The sequence below is a fragment of the Phocoena phocoena genome, chromosome 2, assembly GCF_963924675.1.
Source record: "Phocoena phocoena chromosome 2, mPhoPho1.1, whole genome shotgun sequence".
In the NCBI taxonomy this organism is placed as follows: domain Eukaryota; kingdom Metazoa; phylum Chordata; class Mammalia; order Artiodactyla; family Phocoenidae; genus Phocoena; species Phocoena phocoena.
The window spans coordinates 67,399,731-67,419,222 of NC_089220.1; the positions used below are offsets into that span (position 1 = coordinate 67,399,731).

The 19,492-nt window shown below is 37.4% G+C and overlaps 1 protein-coding gene across 1 annotated transcript in view; it reads right to left on the reverse strand.

Annotated features, from left to right (window-relative positions):
• Nucleotides 1–19,492, reverse strand: part of SCFD1 (sec1 family domain containing 1) — a 135,159-nt gene that overhangs the window by 102,083 nt on the left and 13,584 nt on the right. The window contains exon 4 of the mRNA XM_065873045.1: nt 16,835–16,925. Coding sequence (XP_065729117.1) covers nt 16,835–16,925 — 91 coding nt within the window. The remainder of the gene's footprint in view (nt 1–16,834; nt 16,926–19,492) is intronic.

The following is a 19,492-nucleotide window of genomic DNA, read 5'->3' on the forward strand; positions in this document are numbered from 1 at the left end:
CACAGCGCGCCTCAGGCTGCTGCAACATCACGCTGGCCTCTGCTGCCGGAGGTTCACCCCGCACACCGTGCCCCTCCCTCCCACCGGCCTCAGTGAGCCAGAGCCCCTGAATCAGTGGCTCCTTTAACCCCGTCCTGTCTCAGCTAAAAACAGACGCCCTCCGGTGACCTACACACAGAGGCGGGGCCAAATCCAAATTTGAGCCCCGGGAGCTGTGCAAACAAAGAAGAGAAAGGGAAATTTCTCCCAGCAGCCTCAGGAGCAGCGGATTAAATCTCCACAATCAACTTGATGCACCCTGCATCTGTGGAATGCCTGAATAGACAACGAATCATCCCAAATTGAGGCAGTGGACTTTGAGAGCAAGATTTATTATTTTTTCCCCTTTTCCTCTTTTTCTAAGTGTGTATGTGTCTGTGTGAGATTTTGTCTGTATAGCTTTGCTTTCACCATTTGTCCTAGGGTTCTAGCCGTCCTTTTTGTTGTTGTTTTTTGTTTTGTTTTTTTTACTTAAAAGGAAAAATTTTTTCTTAATAATTATTTTTTATTTTAATAACTTTATTTTATCTTACTTTATCTTATCTCTGTCCTTCCTTCCTTCCTACTTTTTCTCCCTCTTGTTCTGAGCTGTGTGGATGAAAGGCTTTTGGTGCTGCAGCCAGGAGTCAGTGCTGTGCCTCTGAGGTGGGAGAGCCAACTTCAGGATACTGGTCCACAAGAGACCTCCCAGCTCCACATAATATCAAATGGCAAAAATCTCCCAGAGATCTCCATCTCAACACCAACACCCAGCTTCACTCAATGACCAGCAAGCTACAGTGCTGGACACCCTATGCCAAACAACTAGAAAGACAGGAACACAACCCCACCCATTAGTAGACAGGCTGCCTAAAATCATAATAAGGTCACAGACACCCCAAAACACACCACCAGACATGGACCTGCCCACCAGAAAGACAAGATCCAGCCTCATCCACCAGAACACAGGCACTAGTCCCCTCCACCAGGAAGCCTACACAACCCACTGAACCAACTTTAGACACTGGGGACAGACACCAAAAACAACGGGAACTATGAACCTGCAGCCTGCAAAAAGGAGACCCCAAACACAGTAAGATAAGCAAAATGAGAAGACAGAAAAACACACAGCACATGAAGGAGCAAGATAAAAACCCACCAGACCTAACAAAAGAAGAGGAAATAGGCAGTCTACCTGAAAAAGAATTCAGAATAATGATAGTAAAGATGATCCAAAATCTTGGAAAAAGAAAAGAAAAAATGCAAAAAACATTTAACAAGGACCTAGAAGAACTAAAGAGGAAACAAGCAACGATGAACAACACAATAAATGCAATTAAAAATACTCTAGAAGGAAAAAAAAAAAAAAAACTCTAGAAGGGATCAATAGCAGAATAACTGAGGCAGAAGAACGGATAAGTGACCTGGAAGATAAGATAGTGGAAATAACTACTGCAGAGCAGAATAACGAAAAAAGAATGAAAAGAACTGAGGACAGTCTCAGAGACCTCTGGGACAACATTAAACGCGCCAACATTCGAATTATAGGGGTCCCAGAAGAGGAAGAGAAAAAGAAAGGGACTGAGAAAATATTTGAAGAGATTATAGTTGAAACCTTCCCTAATATGGGAAAGGAAATAGTTGATCAAGTCCAGGAAGCACAGAGAGTCCCATACAGGATAAATACAAGGAGAAACACGCCAAGACACATATTAATCAAAGGGTCAAAAATTAAATACAAAGAAAACATATTAAAAGCAGCAAGGGAAAAATAACAACACACAAGGGAATACCCATAAGGTTAACAGCTGATCTATCAGCAGAAACTCTGCAAGCCAGAAGGGAGTGGCAGGACATATTTAAAGTGATGAAGGAAAAAAACCTACAACCAAGATTACTCTACCCAGCAAGGATCTCATTCAGATTCAACAGAGAAATTAAAATCTTTACAGACAATCAAAAGCTGAGAGAGTTCAGCACCACCAAACCAGCTTTACAACAAATGCTAAAGGAACTTCTCTACGCAAGAAACACAAGAGAAGGAAAAGACCTACAATAACAAACCCAAAACAATTAAGAAAATAGTAATAGGAACATACATATCAATAATTACCTTAAATGTAAATGGATAAAATGCTCCCATCAAAAGACACAGACTGGCTGAATGGATACAAAATCAAGACCCATATATATGCTGTCTACAAGAGACCCACTTCAGACGTAGGGACACACACAGACTGAAAGTGAGGGGATGGAAAGAGATACTCCAAGGAAATGGAAATCAAAAGAAAACAGGAGTAGTAATTCTCATACCAGACAAAATAGACTTTAAAATAAAGACTATTACAAGAGACAAAGAAGGACACTACATAATGATCAAGGGATCGATCAAAGAAGAAGATATAACAATTGTAAATATTTATGCACCCAACATAGGAACACCTCAACACATAGGCAAATACTAACAGCCATAAAAGGGGAAATCAACAGTAACATATTCATAGTAGGGGACTTTTAACACCCCTCTTTCACCAATTGACAGATCATCCAAAACGTAAATAAATAAGGAAACACAAGCTTTAAATGATACATTAAACAAGATGAACTTAATTGACATTTATAGGACATGCCATCCAAAAACAACACAATACACATTTTTCTCAAGTGCTCATGGAACATTCTCCAGGATAGATCATATCTTGGGTCACAAATCAAGCCTTGATAAATTTAAGAAAATTGAAATTGTATCAAGTATCTTCCACCACAATGCTATGAGACTAGATATCAATTACAGGAAAAGATCTGTAAAAAATACAGAAACATGGAGGCTAAACAATACACTATTTAATAATGAATTGATCACTGAAGAAATCAAACAGGAAATCAAAAAATACCTAGAAACAGGGCTTCCCTGGTAGCACAGTGGTTGAGAGTCCGCCTGCCAATGCAGGTGACACGGATTTGTGCCCTGTTCTGGGAAGATCCCACATGCCGTGGATGGGCTGGGCCCGTGAGCCATGGTCACTAAGCCTGTACATCCGGAGCCTGTGCTCCGCAACGAGAGAGGCCACAACAGCGAGAGGCCGGCGTACTGCAAAAAAACAAACTAACAAACAAACACATACCTAGAAACAAATGACAATGGAGACATGACGACCCATGCCTGCAGGATGCAGGAAAAGCAGTTCTAAGAGGGAAGTTTATAGCAATACAATCCTACCTTAAGAAACAGGAAACATCTCAAATAAACAACCTAACCTTGCACCTAAAGCAATTAGAGAAAGAAGAACAAAAAAACCCCAAAGTTAGCAGAAGGAAACAAATCATAAAATTCAGATCAGAAAGAAATGAAGGAAACGATAGCAAAGATCAATAAAACTAAAAGCTGGTTCTTTGAGAAGATAAACAAAATTGATAAACCATTAGCCAGACTCAACAAGCAAAAAAGGGACAAGGCTCAAATCAATAGAATTAGAAATTAAAAACGAGAGTAACAACAGACACTGCAGAAATACAAAAGATCATGAGAGATTACTACAAGCAAATCTATGCCAATAAAATGGACAGCTTGGAAGAAATGGACAAATTCTTAGAAATGCACAACCTGCCAAGACTGAACCAGGAAGAAATAGAAAATATGAAGAGACAAATCACAAGCATTGAAATTGAGACTGTGATTAAAAATCTTCCAGCAAACAAAAGCCCAGGACCAGATGGCTTCACAGGTGAATTCTATGAAATATTTAGAGAAGAGCTAACACCTATCCTTCTCAAACTCTTCCAAAATATAGCAGAGGGAGGAACACTCCCAAACTCACTCTACAAGGCCACCATAACGCTGATACCAAAACCAGACAAAGATGTCATAAAGAAAGAAAAATACAGGCCAATATCACTGATGAACATAGATGCAAAAATCCTCAACAAAATACTAGCAAACAGAATCCAACAGCACATTAAAAGGATCATACACCATGATCAAGTGGGGTTTATACGAGGAATGCAAGGATTCTTCAATATATGCAAATCAATCAACGTGATATACCATATTAACAAACTGAAGGAGAAAAACCATATGATCATCTCAATAGATGCAGAGAAAGCTTTTGACAAAATTCAACACCCATTTATGATAAAAACCCTGCAGAAAGTAGGCATAGAGGGAACTTTCCTCAACATAATAAAGGCCATATATGACAAACCCACAGCCAACATCGTCCTCAATGGTGAAAAACTGAAACCATTTCCACTACTATCAGGAAAAAGACAAGGTTGCCCACTGTCACCACTATTATTCAACATAGTTTTGGAAGTTTTAGCTATAGCAATCAGAGAAGAAAAAGAAATAAAAGGAAACCAAGTCGGAAAGGAAGAAGTAAAGCTGTCACTGTTTGCAGATGACATGATACTACACATAGAGAATCCCAAAGATGCTACCAGAAAACTACTAGAGATAATCAATGAATTTGGTAAAGTAGCAGGATACAAAATTAATGCACAGAAATCTCTGGCATTCCTATATACTAATGAAAAATCTGAAAATGAAATTAAGAAAGCACTCCCATTTACCTTTGAACAAAAAGAATAAAATATCTAGGAAAAAACCCCCCTAAGGAGACAAAAGATCTGTATGCAGAAAATTATAAGACACTGATGAAAGAAATTAAAGATGATACAAATAGATGTAGAGATATACCATGTTCTTGGATTGGAAGAATTAACATTGTGTAAATGACTCTACTACCCAAAGCAATCTACAGATTCAATGCAATCCCTATCAAACTACCACTGGCAGTTTTCACAGAACTAGAACAAAAAATTTCACAATTTGTATGGAAACAAACAAGAACCCAAATAGCCAAAGCAATGTTGACAAAGAAAAATGGAGCTGGAGGAATCCAGCTCCCTGACTTCAGACTATACTACAAAGCTTCAGTAATTGAGACAGTATGGTACTGGCACAAAAAGAGAAATATAGATCAATGGAACAGGATAGAAAGCTCAGAGATAAACCCACGCACATATGGTCACCTTATCTTTGATAAAGGAGGCAAGAATATACAATGGAGAAAAGACAGCCTCTTCAATAAGTGGTGCTGGGAAAACTGGACAGGTACATGTAAAAGTATGTGATTAGAACACTCCCTAACACCATACACAAAAATAAGCTCAAAATGGATTAAAGACCTAAATGTAAGGTCAGAAACTATCAAACTCTTAGAGGAAAACATAGGCAGAACACTCTATGACATAAATCACAGCAAGATCCTTTTTGACCCACCTCCTAGAAAAATGGAAATAAAACCAAAACTAAACAAATGGGACCTAATGAACCTTAAAAGCTTTTGCACAGCAAAGGATACCATGAACAAGCCAAAAGACAACACTCAGAATGGGAGAAAATATTTTCAAATGAAGCAAGTGACAAACAATTAATCTCCAAAATTTACAAGCAGCTCATGCAGCTGAATAACAAAAAAAAACAAACAACCCAATCCAAAAATGGGCAGAAGACCTACATAGACATTTCTCCAAAGAAGATATACAGATTGCCAACAAACACATGAAAGAATGCTCAACATCATTAATCATTAGAGAAATGCAAATCAAAACTACAATGAGATATCATCTCACCGGTCAGAATGGCCATCATCAAATAATCTACAAACAATAAATGCTGGAGAGGCTTTGGAGAAAAGCGAACACTCTTGCAGTGCTGGTGGGAATGTAAATTGATACAGCCACTATGGAAAATAGTATGGAGGTTCCTTAAAAAACTACAAATAGAACTACCATACGACCCAGCAATCCCACTACTGCACATATACCCTGAGAAAACCATAATTCAAAAAGAGTCATGTACCAAAATGTTCACTGCAGCTCTATTTACAATAGCCAGGAGATGGAAGCAACCTAAGTGTCCATCATTGGATGAATGGATAAAGAAGATGTGGCACATATATACAACGGAATATTACTCACCCATAAAAAAGAAATGAAATTGAGTTATTTGTAGTGAGGTGGATGGACCTAGAGTCTGCCATACAGAGTGAAGTACGTCAGAAAGAGAAAAACAAATACTGTATGCTAACACATATATATGGAATCTAAGGAAAAAAAAAAAAGGTCATGAAGAACCTAGGGGTAAGACGGGAATAAAGACACAGACCTACTAGAGAATGGACTTGAGGATATGGGGAGGAGGAAGGGTAAGCTGTGACAAAGTGAGAGAGTATCATGGACATATATACACTACCAAACGTAAAATAGATAGCTAGTGGGAAGCAGCCGCATGGCACAGGGAGATCAGCTCGGTGCTTTGTGACTACCTAGAGGGGTGGGATAGGGAGGGTGGGAGGGAGGGAGACGCAAGAGGGAAGAGATATGGGAACATATGTATATGTATAACTGATTCACTTTGTTATAAAGCAGAAACTAACACACCATTGTAAAGTAAGTATACTCCAATAAAGATGTTAAAAAAAAATCCAGAAGTGGCTCTCTTATATAGCTTAAATGCTTATTATATTGGGCAGACACTACCTTATACTGTTTGTAGTCATGTGATGATACAACAAATATTTCTTTCAGTGTAAACAGACATGTTATAATTCAAATGACAAATTCTAGAACTATTCCTTCTCAATCACCCAAAAATAGTGTCATTTAAACTTATGTTAATTCTTAAATCAAATTTACTTAGCTTCTTAGACTCTAGGCAAATAGATATCTAAATAAGCATATTTCTTCAAATCTAAGATGTCATTATAACAGGCACTGCTATTTTATGTAGCACTAAGGAAGAATGAATGCTGCCAATAAAATTCTATAACACACCATCAATTTTAAAATACATATGATTTCAAAAATGCTGAAATGTGAAAAACTGAGGGTCTGGAGCCTGTGTGAGGAAGGTGGCTGAGCAGAGCATTATTTCAACAAAGACTGGGAGATTGGTTAAGGAATTGAGAATTGATAAATAAGTAATTATGTTGAGGATGTTGGGAGCCATGTTTCTCACTGTCAGCGAAAGAAATTATAAATTTGTAAAGGGAGAAGGAAAAGCTAGAATGAATCCTATATTTCTGAATTGAAACAATTTCAGAGGTTATCTATCTTTGTCTAAATAGAGAGATAAGCAGGAAGATTTATAGCATTAAATATTGGTATAAATATTGATATACATGTATTTCTTAGTTCTGTCCATTCAGAGGACCCAAGAACTGTGACATCCTAGCAACAATGAGTACCTAATGCTCAGACACTGATTTCTAAACACCATTCTCCACAAAAAGCAACCAGGGCTCCTTAGACAAATGGATGAATCTTGGGCTCAGACAGAGAAAGTACAAGATGAGACTGGAATATCTTATTATGGAAAAAAGTAAGGAAGTGATCAAAGAATGCGGGAGACATTTCAAAAGAAGTTGAGCAATGTTGCAGGATGTAAGATCAATACATAAAAGTCAACTGGGTATCTACACACTTGCAATGAGTAACCCTAAAAATGAAATTAAGAAAACGATTCCATTCACAATAGCATTAAAAAGATACAAAGGAATAAATTTAGCAAAAGAAGTGTAAAACTTACATTCTGCACAGTACAAAATATTATTAAAAGACTGAAATAAATAAAAAGATATCCCATGCTCACGGATCAGAAAATCTAATATTGTTAAGATGGCTGACAATCATCAATAGGAAGACACTGGAACTCACCAAAAAAGACACCCCACATCCAAAGACAAAGGAGAGGCCACAATGGAACAGTAGGAAGGGCACAATCACAGTAAAATCAAATCCCATACCTGCTGGGTGGGTGACTCAGAGGCTGGAGAACACTTATACCACAGAAGTCCACCCACTGGAGTGAAGGTTCTGAGCCCCATGTCAGGTTCCCAACCTGGGGGTCCGGCAACGGGAGGAGGAATCCCTAGAGAATCAGACTTTGAAGGCTAGTGGGATTTGATTGCAGGACTTCGACAGGACTGGGGGAAACAGAGACTCCACTCTTGGAGGGCACACACAAAGTAGTGTGCGCACTGGGACCCAGGGGAAGGAGCAGTGACCCCATAGGAGACTGAACCAGACCTACCTGCTAGTGTTGGAGGGTCTCCGGCAAAGGCGGGTGGTGGCTGTGGCTCACCACGGGGACAAGGACACTGGCAGAAGTTCTGGGAAGTACTCCTTGGCATGAGCCCTCCCAGAGTCCAACATTAGCCCCACCAAAGAGCCCAGGTGGGCTCCAGTGTTGGCTTGCATCAGGCCAAAAAACCAACAGGGAGGGAACCCAGCCCCACCCATCTGCAGTCAAGTGGATTAAAGTTTTACTGAGCTCTGCCCACCAGAGCAACAGCCAGCTCTACCCACCACCAGTCCCTCCCATCAGGAAACTCACACAAGCCTCTTAGATGGCGACATCCACCAGAGGGCAGACAGCAGAAGCAAGAACTACAATCCTGCAGCCTGTGGAACAAAAACCGCTTTCACAGAAAGACAGACAAGATGAAAAGGCAGAGCACTATATACAAGATGAAGGAACAAGATAAAACCCCAGAAAAACAATAAATGAAGTGGAGATAGGCAACCTTCCAGAAAAAGAATTCAGAATAATGATAGTGAAGAAGATCTAAGACCTCGGAAAAAAATGGAGGCAAAGATCGAGAAGATGCAAGAAATGTTTAACAAAGACTTAGAAGAATTAAAGAACAAACAGAGATGAACAATACAATAACTGAAATGAAAACTACACTAGAAGGAATCAATAGCAGAATAACTGAGGCAGAAGAACGGATAAGTGACCTGGAGGACAGAATGGTGGAATTCACTGCCACGGAATACAATTAAGAAAAAAGAATGAAAAGAAATGAAGACAGCCTAAGAGACCTCTGGAACAATATTAAACGCAACAACATTCGCATTACCGGGGTCCCAGTAGGAAAAGAGAGAAACGACCTGAGAAAATATTTGAAGAGATTATAGTCAAAAACTTCCCTAACATGGGAAAGGAAATAGCCACCCAAGTCCAAGAAGCACAGATAGTCCCAGGCAGGATAAACCCAAGCACAGTGAGTCCCAGGCAGGATAAACGCTGAGACACGTATTAGTGAAATTGACAAAAATGAAAGGCAAAGAAAAATTATTGAAAACAACAAGGGAAAAACGACAAATAACATACAAGGGAACTCCCATAAGGTTAACAGCTGATTTCTCAGCAGAAACTCTACAAGCCAGAAGGGAGTGGCATGATATGCTTAAACTGATGAAAGGGAAGAACCTACAACCAAGATTACTCTACCTGGCAAGGACTGCATTCAGATTCGATGAAGAAATCCAAAGCTTTACAGACAAGCAAAACTTAAGAGAATTCAGCACCACAAAACAGCCCTACAACAAATGCTAAAGGAACTTCTCTGAGTGGGAAACACAAGAGAAGAAAAGGACTTGCAAAAACAAACTCAAAACAATTAAGAAAATGGCAAAAGGAACATACGTAGCGATAATTACCTTAAATGTGAATAGATTAAATGCTCCAACCAAAAAGACACAGGCTCACTGAATGGAATCAAAAACAAGACCCATATATATGCTATGTACAAGAGACCCACTTCAGACCTATCGACACATACAGACTGAAAGTGAGGGGACTGAAAAAGATATTCCATTCAAATGGAAATCAAAAGAAAGCTGGAGTAGTAATACTCATATCAGACAAAATAGCTTTAAAATAGAGAATGTTACAAGAGACAAGGAAGGATACTACATAATGATCAAGGGATCAAGAAGAAATAACAATTAGAAATACATATGCACCCAACATAGGAGCACCTCAATACATAAGGCAACTGCTAACAGCTATAAAAGAGGAAATCAACAGTAACAGAATAATAGTGGGGGACTTTAACACCTCACTTACACCAATGAACAGATCACCCAGACAGAAAATTAATAAGGAAAAACAAGCTTTAAATAACACAACAGACCACATAGATTTAATTGATATTTGTAGGACATTCCAGCCGAAAACAGCAGATTACACTTTCTTCTCAAGTGCACACGGAACATTCTCCAAGATAGATCACATCTTGGGTCACAAATCAAGCTTCAGTAAATTTAAGAAAATTGAAATCATATCAAGCATCTTTTCTGACCACAACGCTATGAGATTAGAAATCAATTACAGGGGGAAAAAAACCACATAAAAATCAGAAACACATGTAGGCTAAACAGTACATTACTAAAAAACCAAGAGATCACTAAAGAAATCAAAGAGGAAATCAAAAATACCTAGAGAAAAATGACAATGAAAACATGACGATCCAAAACCTATGGGATGTAGCAAGAGCAGTTCTAAGAGGGAAGTTTATAGCAATACAATCCTACCTCAAGAAACAAGACAAATCTCAAATAAACAATCTAACCTTACACCTAAAGGAACTAGAGAAAGAAGAACAAACAAAACCCAAAGTTAGTAGAAGGAAAGAAATCATAAAGATTAAAGCAGATATAAATGGAATAGAAACAAGGAAAACAATAGCAAAGATCAATAAAACTAAAAGCTGGTTCTTTGAGAAGATAAACAAAATTGATAACCTTTAGCCAGTCATCAAGAAAAAGAGGGAGAGCACTCATATCAATAAAATTAGAAATGAAAAGGGAGAAGTTACAACAGACACCGGAGAAATATAAAGCATCATAAGAGACTACTACAAGGAACTCTATACCAATAAAATGGACAACCTGGAAGAAATGGCCAAATTCTTAGAAAGGTATAAGCTTGCAAGACTGAACCAGGAAGAAACAGAAAACATGAACAGTCCAATCACAAGTAATGAAATTGAAACTGTGATTAAAAATCTTCCAACAAACTAAAGTCCAGGACCAGATGGCTTCACAGGTGAATTCTATCAAACATTTAGAGAAGAGCTAACACCTATCCTTCTCAAACTCTTCCAAAAAATTGCAGAGGAAGGAACACTCCCAAACTCATTCTACAAGGCCATCATCACCCTGATATCAAAACCAGACAAAGATACCACAAAAAAAGAAAATTACAGACCAATATCACTGATGAATATAGACGCAAAAATCCTCAACAAAATACTAGCAAACAGAATCCAACAACACATTAAAAGGATCATACACCATGATCAAGTGGGATTTAGCCCAGGGATGCAAGGATTCAACATACGCAAATCAATGTGATACACCATATTAACAAACTGAAGAATAAAAACCATGTGATCCTCTCAACTTATGCAGAAAAAGCTTTTGAAAAAATTCAACACCCATTTATGATAAAAACTCTCCAGAAAGTGAGCATAGAGGGAACCTACCTCAACATAATAAAGGCCATATACAACAAACCCACAGCAAACATCATTCTCAATGGTGAAAAACTGAAAGCATTTCCTCTAAGATCAGGAAATAGACAAGGATGTCCACTCTCACCACCATTATTCAACATAGTTTTGGAAGTCCTAGCCATGGCAATCAGGGAAGAAAAAGAAATAAAAGGAATACAAATAGGAAAAGAAGAAGTAAAACTGTCACTGTTTGCAGATGACATGACACTACACATAGATAATCCTAAAGATGCCACCAGAAAACTACTAGAGTTAATCAGTGAATTTGGTAAAGTTGCAGGATACAAAATTAATGCACAGAAATCTCTTGCATTGCTATACACTAACAACGAAAGGTCAGAAAGAGAAATTAAGCAAACAATCCCATTCACCACTGTAACAAGAAGAATAAAATATCTAGGAATAAACCTACCTAAAAGACCTGTACTCAGAAAACTATAAGACACTGATGAAAGAAATCAAAGATGACACAAACAGATGGACAGATATACCATGTTCTTGGATTGGAAGAATCAACATTGTGAAAATGACTATATTACCCAAAGCAATCTACAGATTCAATGCAATCCCTATCAAATTACCAATGGCATGTTTTACAGAACTAGAACAAAAAATGTTAAAATTTGTATGGAGACACAAAAGACCCTGAATAGCCAAAGCAATGATGAGGGAAAAAAACATAGCTGGAGGAATCAGGGTCCCTGACTTCAGACTATACCACATAGCTACAGTCATCAAGACAGTATAGTACTGGCACAAAAAACAGAAATATAGATCAATGGAACAGGATAGAAAGCCCAGAGATAAATCCACGCACCTATGGTCAATTAAGCTGTGATAAAAGAGGCAAGAATATACAGTAGAGAAAAGACAGTCTCTTCAATAAGTGGTGCTGGGAAAACTGGACAGCTACATGTAAAAGAATGAAATTAGAACACTCCCTAACACGATACACAAAAATAAATTCAAACTGGATTAAAGACCTAAATTAAGACTGGACACTCTAAAACTCTCAGAGGAAAACATAGGAAGAAAGCTCTCTGACATAAATCAGAGCAAGATCTTTTTTGACCCACCTCCTAGAGTAATAGAAATAAAAACAAAAATAAACAAATGGGACCTAGTGAAACTTAAAAGCTTTTGCACAGCAAAGGAGACTACAAATAAGACAAAAAGACAGCCCTCAGAATGGGAGAAAATATTTGCAAACAAATCAATGGACAAAGGATTATCTCTGAAATATATAAACAGCTCATGCAGCTCAATATGAAAAAAACAAACAACCCAATCCAAAAATGGGCAGAAGACCTAAATAGACAATTCTCCAAAGAAGACATACAAATGGCCACAGGCACGTGAAAAGCTGTGCAACATCACTAATTATTAGAGAAGTGCAAATCAAAACTACAATGAGGTATCACCTCACACCGGTTAGAATGGGCATCATCAGAAAATCTACAAACAACAAATGCTGGAGAGGGTGTGGAGAAAAGGGAACCCTCTTGCACTGTTGGCAGGAATGTAAACTGATACAGCCCCTATAGAGAACAGCCTTAAAAAACTAAAAACAGAATTACCATATGACCCAGCAATCCCACTATTGGGCATATACTCAGATAAAACCATAATTCAAAAAGACACATGCACCCCAATGTTCACTGCAGCACTATTTACAATACCCAGGTCATGGCAGCAACCTAAATGCCCACTGACAGACGAATGGATAAAGCAGATGTGGTACATATATACAACGGGATATTACTCAGCCATAAAAAGGAACGAAATTGGGTCATTTGTAGAGACTTGGATGGACCTATAGACCATCATATAGAGTGAAGTAAGCCAGAAAGAGAAAAACAAATATCGTACATTAACGCATATATGTGGAATCTAGAAAAATGGTACAGATGATTCGTTTTGCAAGGCAGAAGTAAGAGACACAGAGAACTTTTGGACACCAAGCGGGGCAAGTGGGGGTGGGGTGGGGGGTGGTGCTGGTGGGATGAATTGGGAGATTGGGATTGACATATATAAACTAATATGTATAAAATACATAGCTAATAAGAACCTGCTGTATAAAAAATAAATTAAATTTAATTAAAAAAAAGGAAAATGTAATACATTAATAAAAATCTCAATAGAGCTGGGAGACCAGAAGGGTGAGCTCTCATACCCTCTGATGATAGAACCTAACAGGAAGAAGAAAGACTCCTTGCCTGGCAAGGCCTCAGCCAATGCAAAGCCATGAGCTCTTTGTTTTAGTTATGGTCTGTATATTTTCACACTGGACTGATGACTTTCCTTGAAGACAGACTACCTCTTTTGTGGCTAAAGTCTTTTTAGAAAAGGTTATCCTTACCTGGTGAACTCCTCTAGAACTCTGAAGTACCCATCTTACTGGCCAGGTGCTTTGACAAGTCCTTTTCCTCTCTATATAAGTGTTCTCCTTCCTTTGCCATGCCGGGACTTGCATGTGGTTTGGCATGGTTGCAGACCCCAAATCGCAATTCTCTGCTAATGCTGAATAAACCCATCTTTGCTGGAGAAATATTTGGCAGTGTTTTTGTCTCAGGTCAACAGCAGTCTATGTGCTAGCATGTGCACTGCTAATGGGTTGGTCACTGTTTCTATGCTTTTTCATAATATATCATGAGTTCATACTGATATTATTTCCAATTCAAGTTTAAGAGTATAGGGTTATTTCTTAACCTCTGATTTTCTACTTCCATCTGTTTTCTCTCACACTAAAAAAAACAAAAACAAAAAAATAAAAAACTTGCCACAAAGCAAGACAGGGTGGTACTGGCATAAGGACAGACACAGAAATCAATGGAAAAGAACTGACAGTCCAGAAATAAACCAATTTATCTATTCTTAATTAATTTCTGACAAGGCTGCCAAGACTGTTCATTGGGGAAAGAACAGTCTCTTCAAAAAAGGATGCTGGGAGGGGCTTCCCTGGTGGCACAGTGGTTGAGAGTCTGCCTGCTAATGCAGGGGAGACGGGTTCGAGCCCTGGTCTGGGAGGATCCCACATGCCGCGGAGCAACTAGGCCTGTGAGCCACAACTACTGAGCCTGCACGTCTGGAGCCTGTGCTCCACAACAAGAGAGGCCGTGATAGTGAGAGGCCTGTGCACTGTGATGAAGAGTGGCCCGTATACTGCGATGAAGAGCAGTCCTCGCTTGCCACAACTAGAGAAAGCCCTCGCACAGAAACGAAGACCCAACACAGCAAAAATAAATAAATTAATTAACAAACTCCTACCCCCAACACCAAAAAAAAAAAAAGGATGCTGGGAGAACTGGATAGCCACATGCAAAAGAATGAAGTTGGATACCTACCTTATAGCACATATAAAAATTAACTCAAAAAGTATCAAATACCTAAATACAAGCCCCCAAACTATAAAAATCTTCAAATAAAACAGAGATTTAGCAATGGTTTCTTTTTCTAAGAAATACACATTTATTTGTATTTTCAATACCACAAGTTCAGTAGCAATTATGAGCTGGCAATGGTTTCTTAAATATGACACCAAAAGCACAGGCAACTAAAGAAAAAATGAAATTAAGTTTAAAACCAAAATTAAAAATTTTTGTGCTCCACAGGATACTATTAAGAAAGTGAAAAGATAACCCACAGGATGGGAGAAAACATCTGCAAATAATATACTTGATAAAGGTCCAGTATTCAAAATATATAAAGTACTCTAACAGCAATAAAAAGACAACCCAATTTAAAACTGGACAAGGGATCTGAATTGACATTTCTCCAAAGATACAAACTGCCAATAAACACATGAAAAGATGCTTAATATCATTAGTCATCAGGGAAATGCAAATCAAAACCACAGCGAGATACCATTTTACACCCAGTAGGGTGACTACAATCAAAATGTCAGATAATAAGAAGTATTGGCAAGGATCTGGAGGAACTGGAACACTCAAACACTGCTGGAGGGAATACAAAATGATGCAACCACCTCGGAAAATAGTCTGGCAATTCCTCAAAAGGTTAACCATGGTGTTATCATTTAATGTAGCAATTCCATTCCTAGGTGTTCATGGACACAGGAGAAATGAAAACATATGCCTACACAGTAATTTGTACACAAATGTTTATAGTAGCATTACTTACAACAGCCAAAAGGTGGAAACAACCCAAATGATAAATGGATAAACAAAATTTGGTATATCCACACAATGGACTATTATTCAGCAATAAAAAGCAAAGAAGTACTGATAACATCTACAGTATGGATGAATTTTGAAAACATTAAGCTAAGAAAAAGAAGCCAGATACAACAGACCATGTATATGATTCCATTCATATGCAATATGCTGAACAGGCAAATATACAGAAACAAATAGTACCTTAGGGATGGGGGTTCAGGGGTTGGGGATGTAATAGTTAAGGTGATGAAAATGCTCTTTAATTCATTATGGTGATGGTTGCACACTTGTGCGAATATATTAAAAACCAATGAATTGCATACTTTGTACACTTTGGGTAAATTGTACGGTATGTAAATTATACGTCAATAAAGATGTTTTAAAACAAGGAAAGAAGAAGGGATTGGTAAATCGTACTTCTTTGAAAAATGGCATAGTTGTTGGGTTTATGCAGGGTAAAAGAGAAAGCTGGGCGTTATTAGCTCTATAGGACACAAAATATGTGACCTTCACTAACAAACAAAGTAATTTGATTCAACGGTCAATAACAAGTAAAGATGCTTGTGACTTAACAGCAGACACCATTAGCTACCTATCCAATATCTATTTTCCCCTTCTTCCTTGCTAAAAGAATACAGATTTTATTTGGGGGTGACAATACACTCATTTAAATATTAACTTTTGTGGCCTCCCCTGACGCTAATTCTATCCAGTGAGACATAAATGAAAGTCTTCTGGGAGCTTCTGGGAAAGCTTAGCTTTCCTGACCAAAATCAACAGTCAGGGCTGGCATAGTTAATTTCTCCCTTCTTCTTACCCTGAACATATATTGTGATGTCTAAAGTTGCAGCTGCCATCTTGCATCCGTGAAGCAAGGAGCAAGACAGTGAACAACAACAATCTAAAGATGACAGCTCAAAAAGACAGAGGGGGCTTGGATCTTTGATTACTTTAAAGAGCTGCTATACCAAGCTGGACTTCCTATTCAGACTTTCTATTATCTTAGAAAAATAAAACCTTATTTTTAAAAGCTCATATAGTTAGGTTTTCTGTTTTTTAAAGCTAGACTCAGTCTCAATCAAAATAATACTTCCTCAGCCAAAAAATTTTAAATCTTTCAGTCTATTTAAAATTCAAAGATAGTCTCAAAAATCGAAGTGGGAAATTGGGTTAAGAAAATTTCTGATTTTTCACACTGGACATCTAAGATTTTTTTTTTTTGAAAAAAAATCTGTTTCCACCTTCAAGAATAAGGAAAATAAGAACTCATATTACCTGACACATTCTGTCAATATTTTCTTCAGTTGGCATTACAAAGTACACTGCAGGAACATCTGGAATAGGATCTCGATCAGAGTGCAAAAGCCTAGGACATATAAAGAATATAAAACTCACTTTTTTCTTAGTCACTTATCTAAAAAGATAGCTTAAAATTTTACAGTATTTCTCAAACTAGTTCACCAGTTCAAGGACAGTGACCAGTACTCTAAAAGTTCTTGCTGCAATTAATTATTTAACCCAGCTTTCTCCTTATATCAATGTTAATATTATTTATTAGTAAGATCCTAATCTCAGTCTTCATTTCCTCTACTCCAATCACCTTATTTCTCATACCTCTTATGGTCAGTCTCTTCTACCAATATTCTCCTTGAATGAGAACTAAAGCACATTCAAAATCAATTTTATTCCCATTTTTCATAGAAATATGGTGGGGGGAGGTAAGTGGGAGGAAAGTACAGTTCTCTGAGAGGGAAAACAGAAAGCTGGAACTATCTTTAGAAGCAATGAAAATGTTTAACCATAAATAAAATAAAATATATTTTTTAAATGAAAGGTATATGAATGCTTCCTTAAAACTTTAAGACCATCTATATTGTTCTACCTGTTGCTTCATAAGAGAATGCATAAGGGATCAGCTAAGCATCTTATTGATTGTACCACTTGATAGTTTTCTCTTTTACAATTCAGAAAGTATATTCATTCAAATATCCCAATATCAACTGAGAAAATATCTTTATGCTCCATTGTAAGATTTCACCATGCTTATATCAGGAAATATGAGAAATGTTCTATTTCTACAATATTCTAGTCATCCTTCTATACGCAATATTCCATAAACAATCTACATACATCCTTCTATACATACAATTATTTCAGTCATCCTTATAAAGGAGAGAGTCAAAGAGGCACATGCTGCCAGTGAGTCTGCATTTGATAACTTTTTTCCCTCTGTTTGGCTGCTGCTAACACCAGAAGGATTATAATGTGCTGGCAGCCATTGTTTGTTGTCTTCTTACACTGGCTGTCCAACTACCTAAAGGGCTACAACCACCATTTCATGTTCTGGAAACCTGTAATTATTGTTTCCTACAAATCAGCCTAAACCAGCTTGCAGAATATAAAGTAACTGATGAAGTATTCTCCAGCAAAAAAGGAAGAATAGTCAGAGGCAAGGTGCACAGGAATTTACCAGAATAGCTGTGTAATCCTTTCATGCTCTGATGGCAATAGCAACAGGTGGGCAGCAAGAATGCACAACTCTCAAACTGGCAGAATATCTTGTCACTCCTTAAGGAAGTACTGAAGCCTCACTTTTATTAGTCACTGTTTCTGAGCCACTATGGTTCAGTAGACAAACAGCCCAGAAACAGTGGTCAAGCAATCTGGCCACGACTCTGTTATTAATTACCTGTACAATCATGGGACAATCACTCGAACTCTACAAACTTTAGTCTTTTTATTAGTAAAATAAAATAAAGGAGTTAAAGAGTAAGGTAGCAATAGTAACCAATGCTTATAATAAACCATCATTTTCAAGGATGGCATCAAGGATAACTCCAGTTTAGGTCATAAGCATTAACATGTCACCACCAACAAATGTGTAGATTAAGTCTGACACAAAAACGAGAGGAAGAACCTGCCAAATACCACATTTCATCAAACCTAAGGTGCTATCAATTTTAAAACATATTATTAAAACAGGCAGAAGATGCTGCCAATTAAACTATGTCATGGCATTATTAAGGAGACAGACCTTAATTTCAGAAATACTAAATTAAAAAGTATATTTTAGAATTAATGCAATATTCTATTAAGTTAAAACAAATATTCAGTATAAAATTTAAGAGTTTAACAAGATTCTGATACGCTACTCACTGGAAATCTAAAACCACATTCCCAATAAAAGAGCACACTATAATTCAATATATTAAAATATCACAGAATGAAAACTGATTATAACATCATCAAAGAACAACATGCAACTAAGTTAGAACACTGTAAAACTGGACTCCTTCAGTACATAAAAGTATTAGTAGCTATTCATGTATACAGCCCCTCTTTAAATGTTCTATTGTTCTATTAGGCCAAGTCTACAAAGTAATGCAATTTGTTTTATTCATCAGACATATCATAAGGAATATAATCAAATAAATTTAGTAGTTAAGAAGACAACATAGATAGCTCCCTATGGTGATTAAGTCATTACTTCCTAGTTACTTAAATTTTTCATATTAATGATATACTAATTTAGATATTCCTCTTTTTAAAAAGTGTATTTGAATTAAAGAAATAAAAAATTTTCAGAGCTGAAAGAGACCTTGAAACAACCAGTTCTTTTCCTTTACATAAGAGAGTAAACCAGTCTGTAGGAAAAGACACAAAAGAGAAAATTTAAATTATGAAATTTTAAATTCTAAGACTGAGGATTATTTTTAACTTCAGAAATAAAGGGTTGAATAAAACAAGATAACGGAAAAAATGTTCTCTATATGCAAGTACTATAACCTAATACTATTTTCTTGATAAATGCCCCTTAGTAATTTGATTTCAGGGTGGCTAAAGACATTTTTAAAAATGTATTTGAGGGACTTCCCTGGTGGCGTAATACTTAAGAATCCGCCTGCCAATGCAGGGGACATGGGTTCAAGCCCT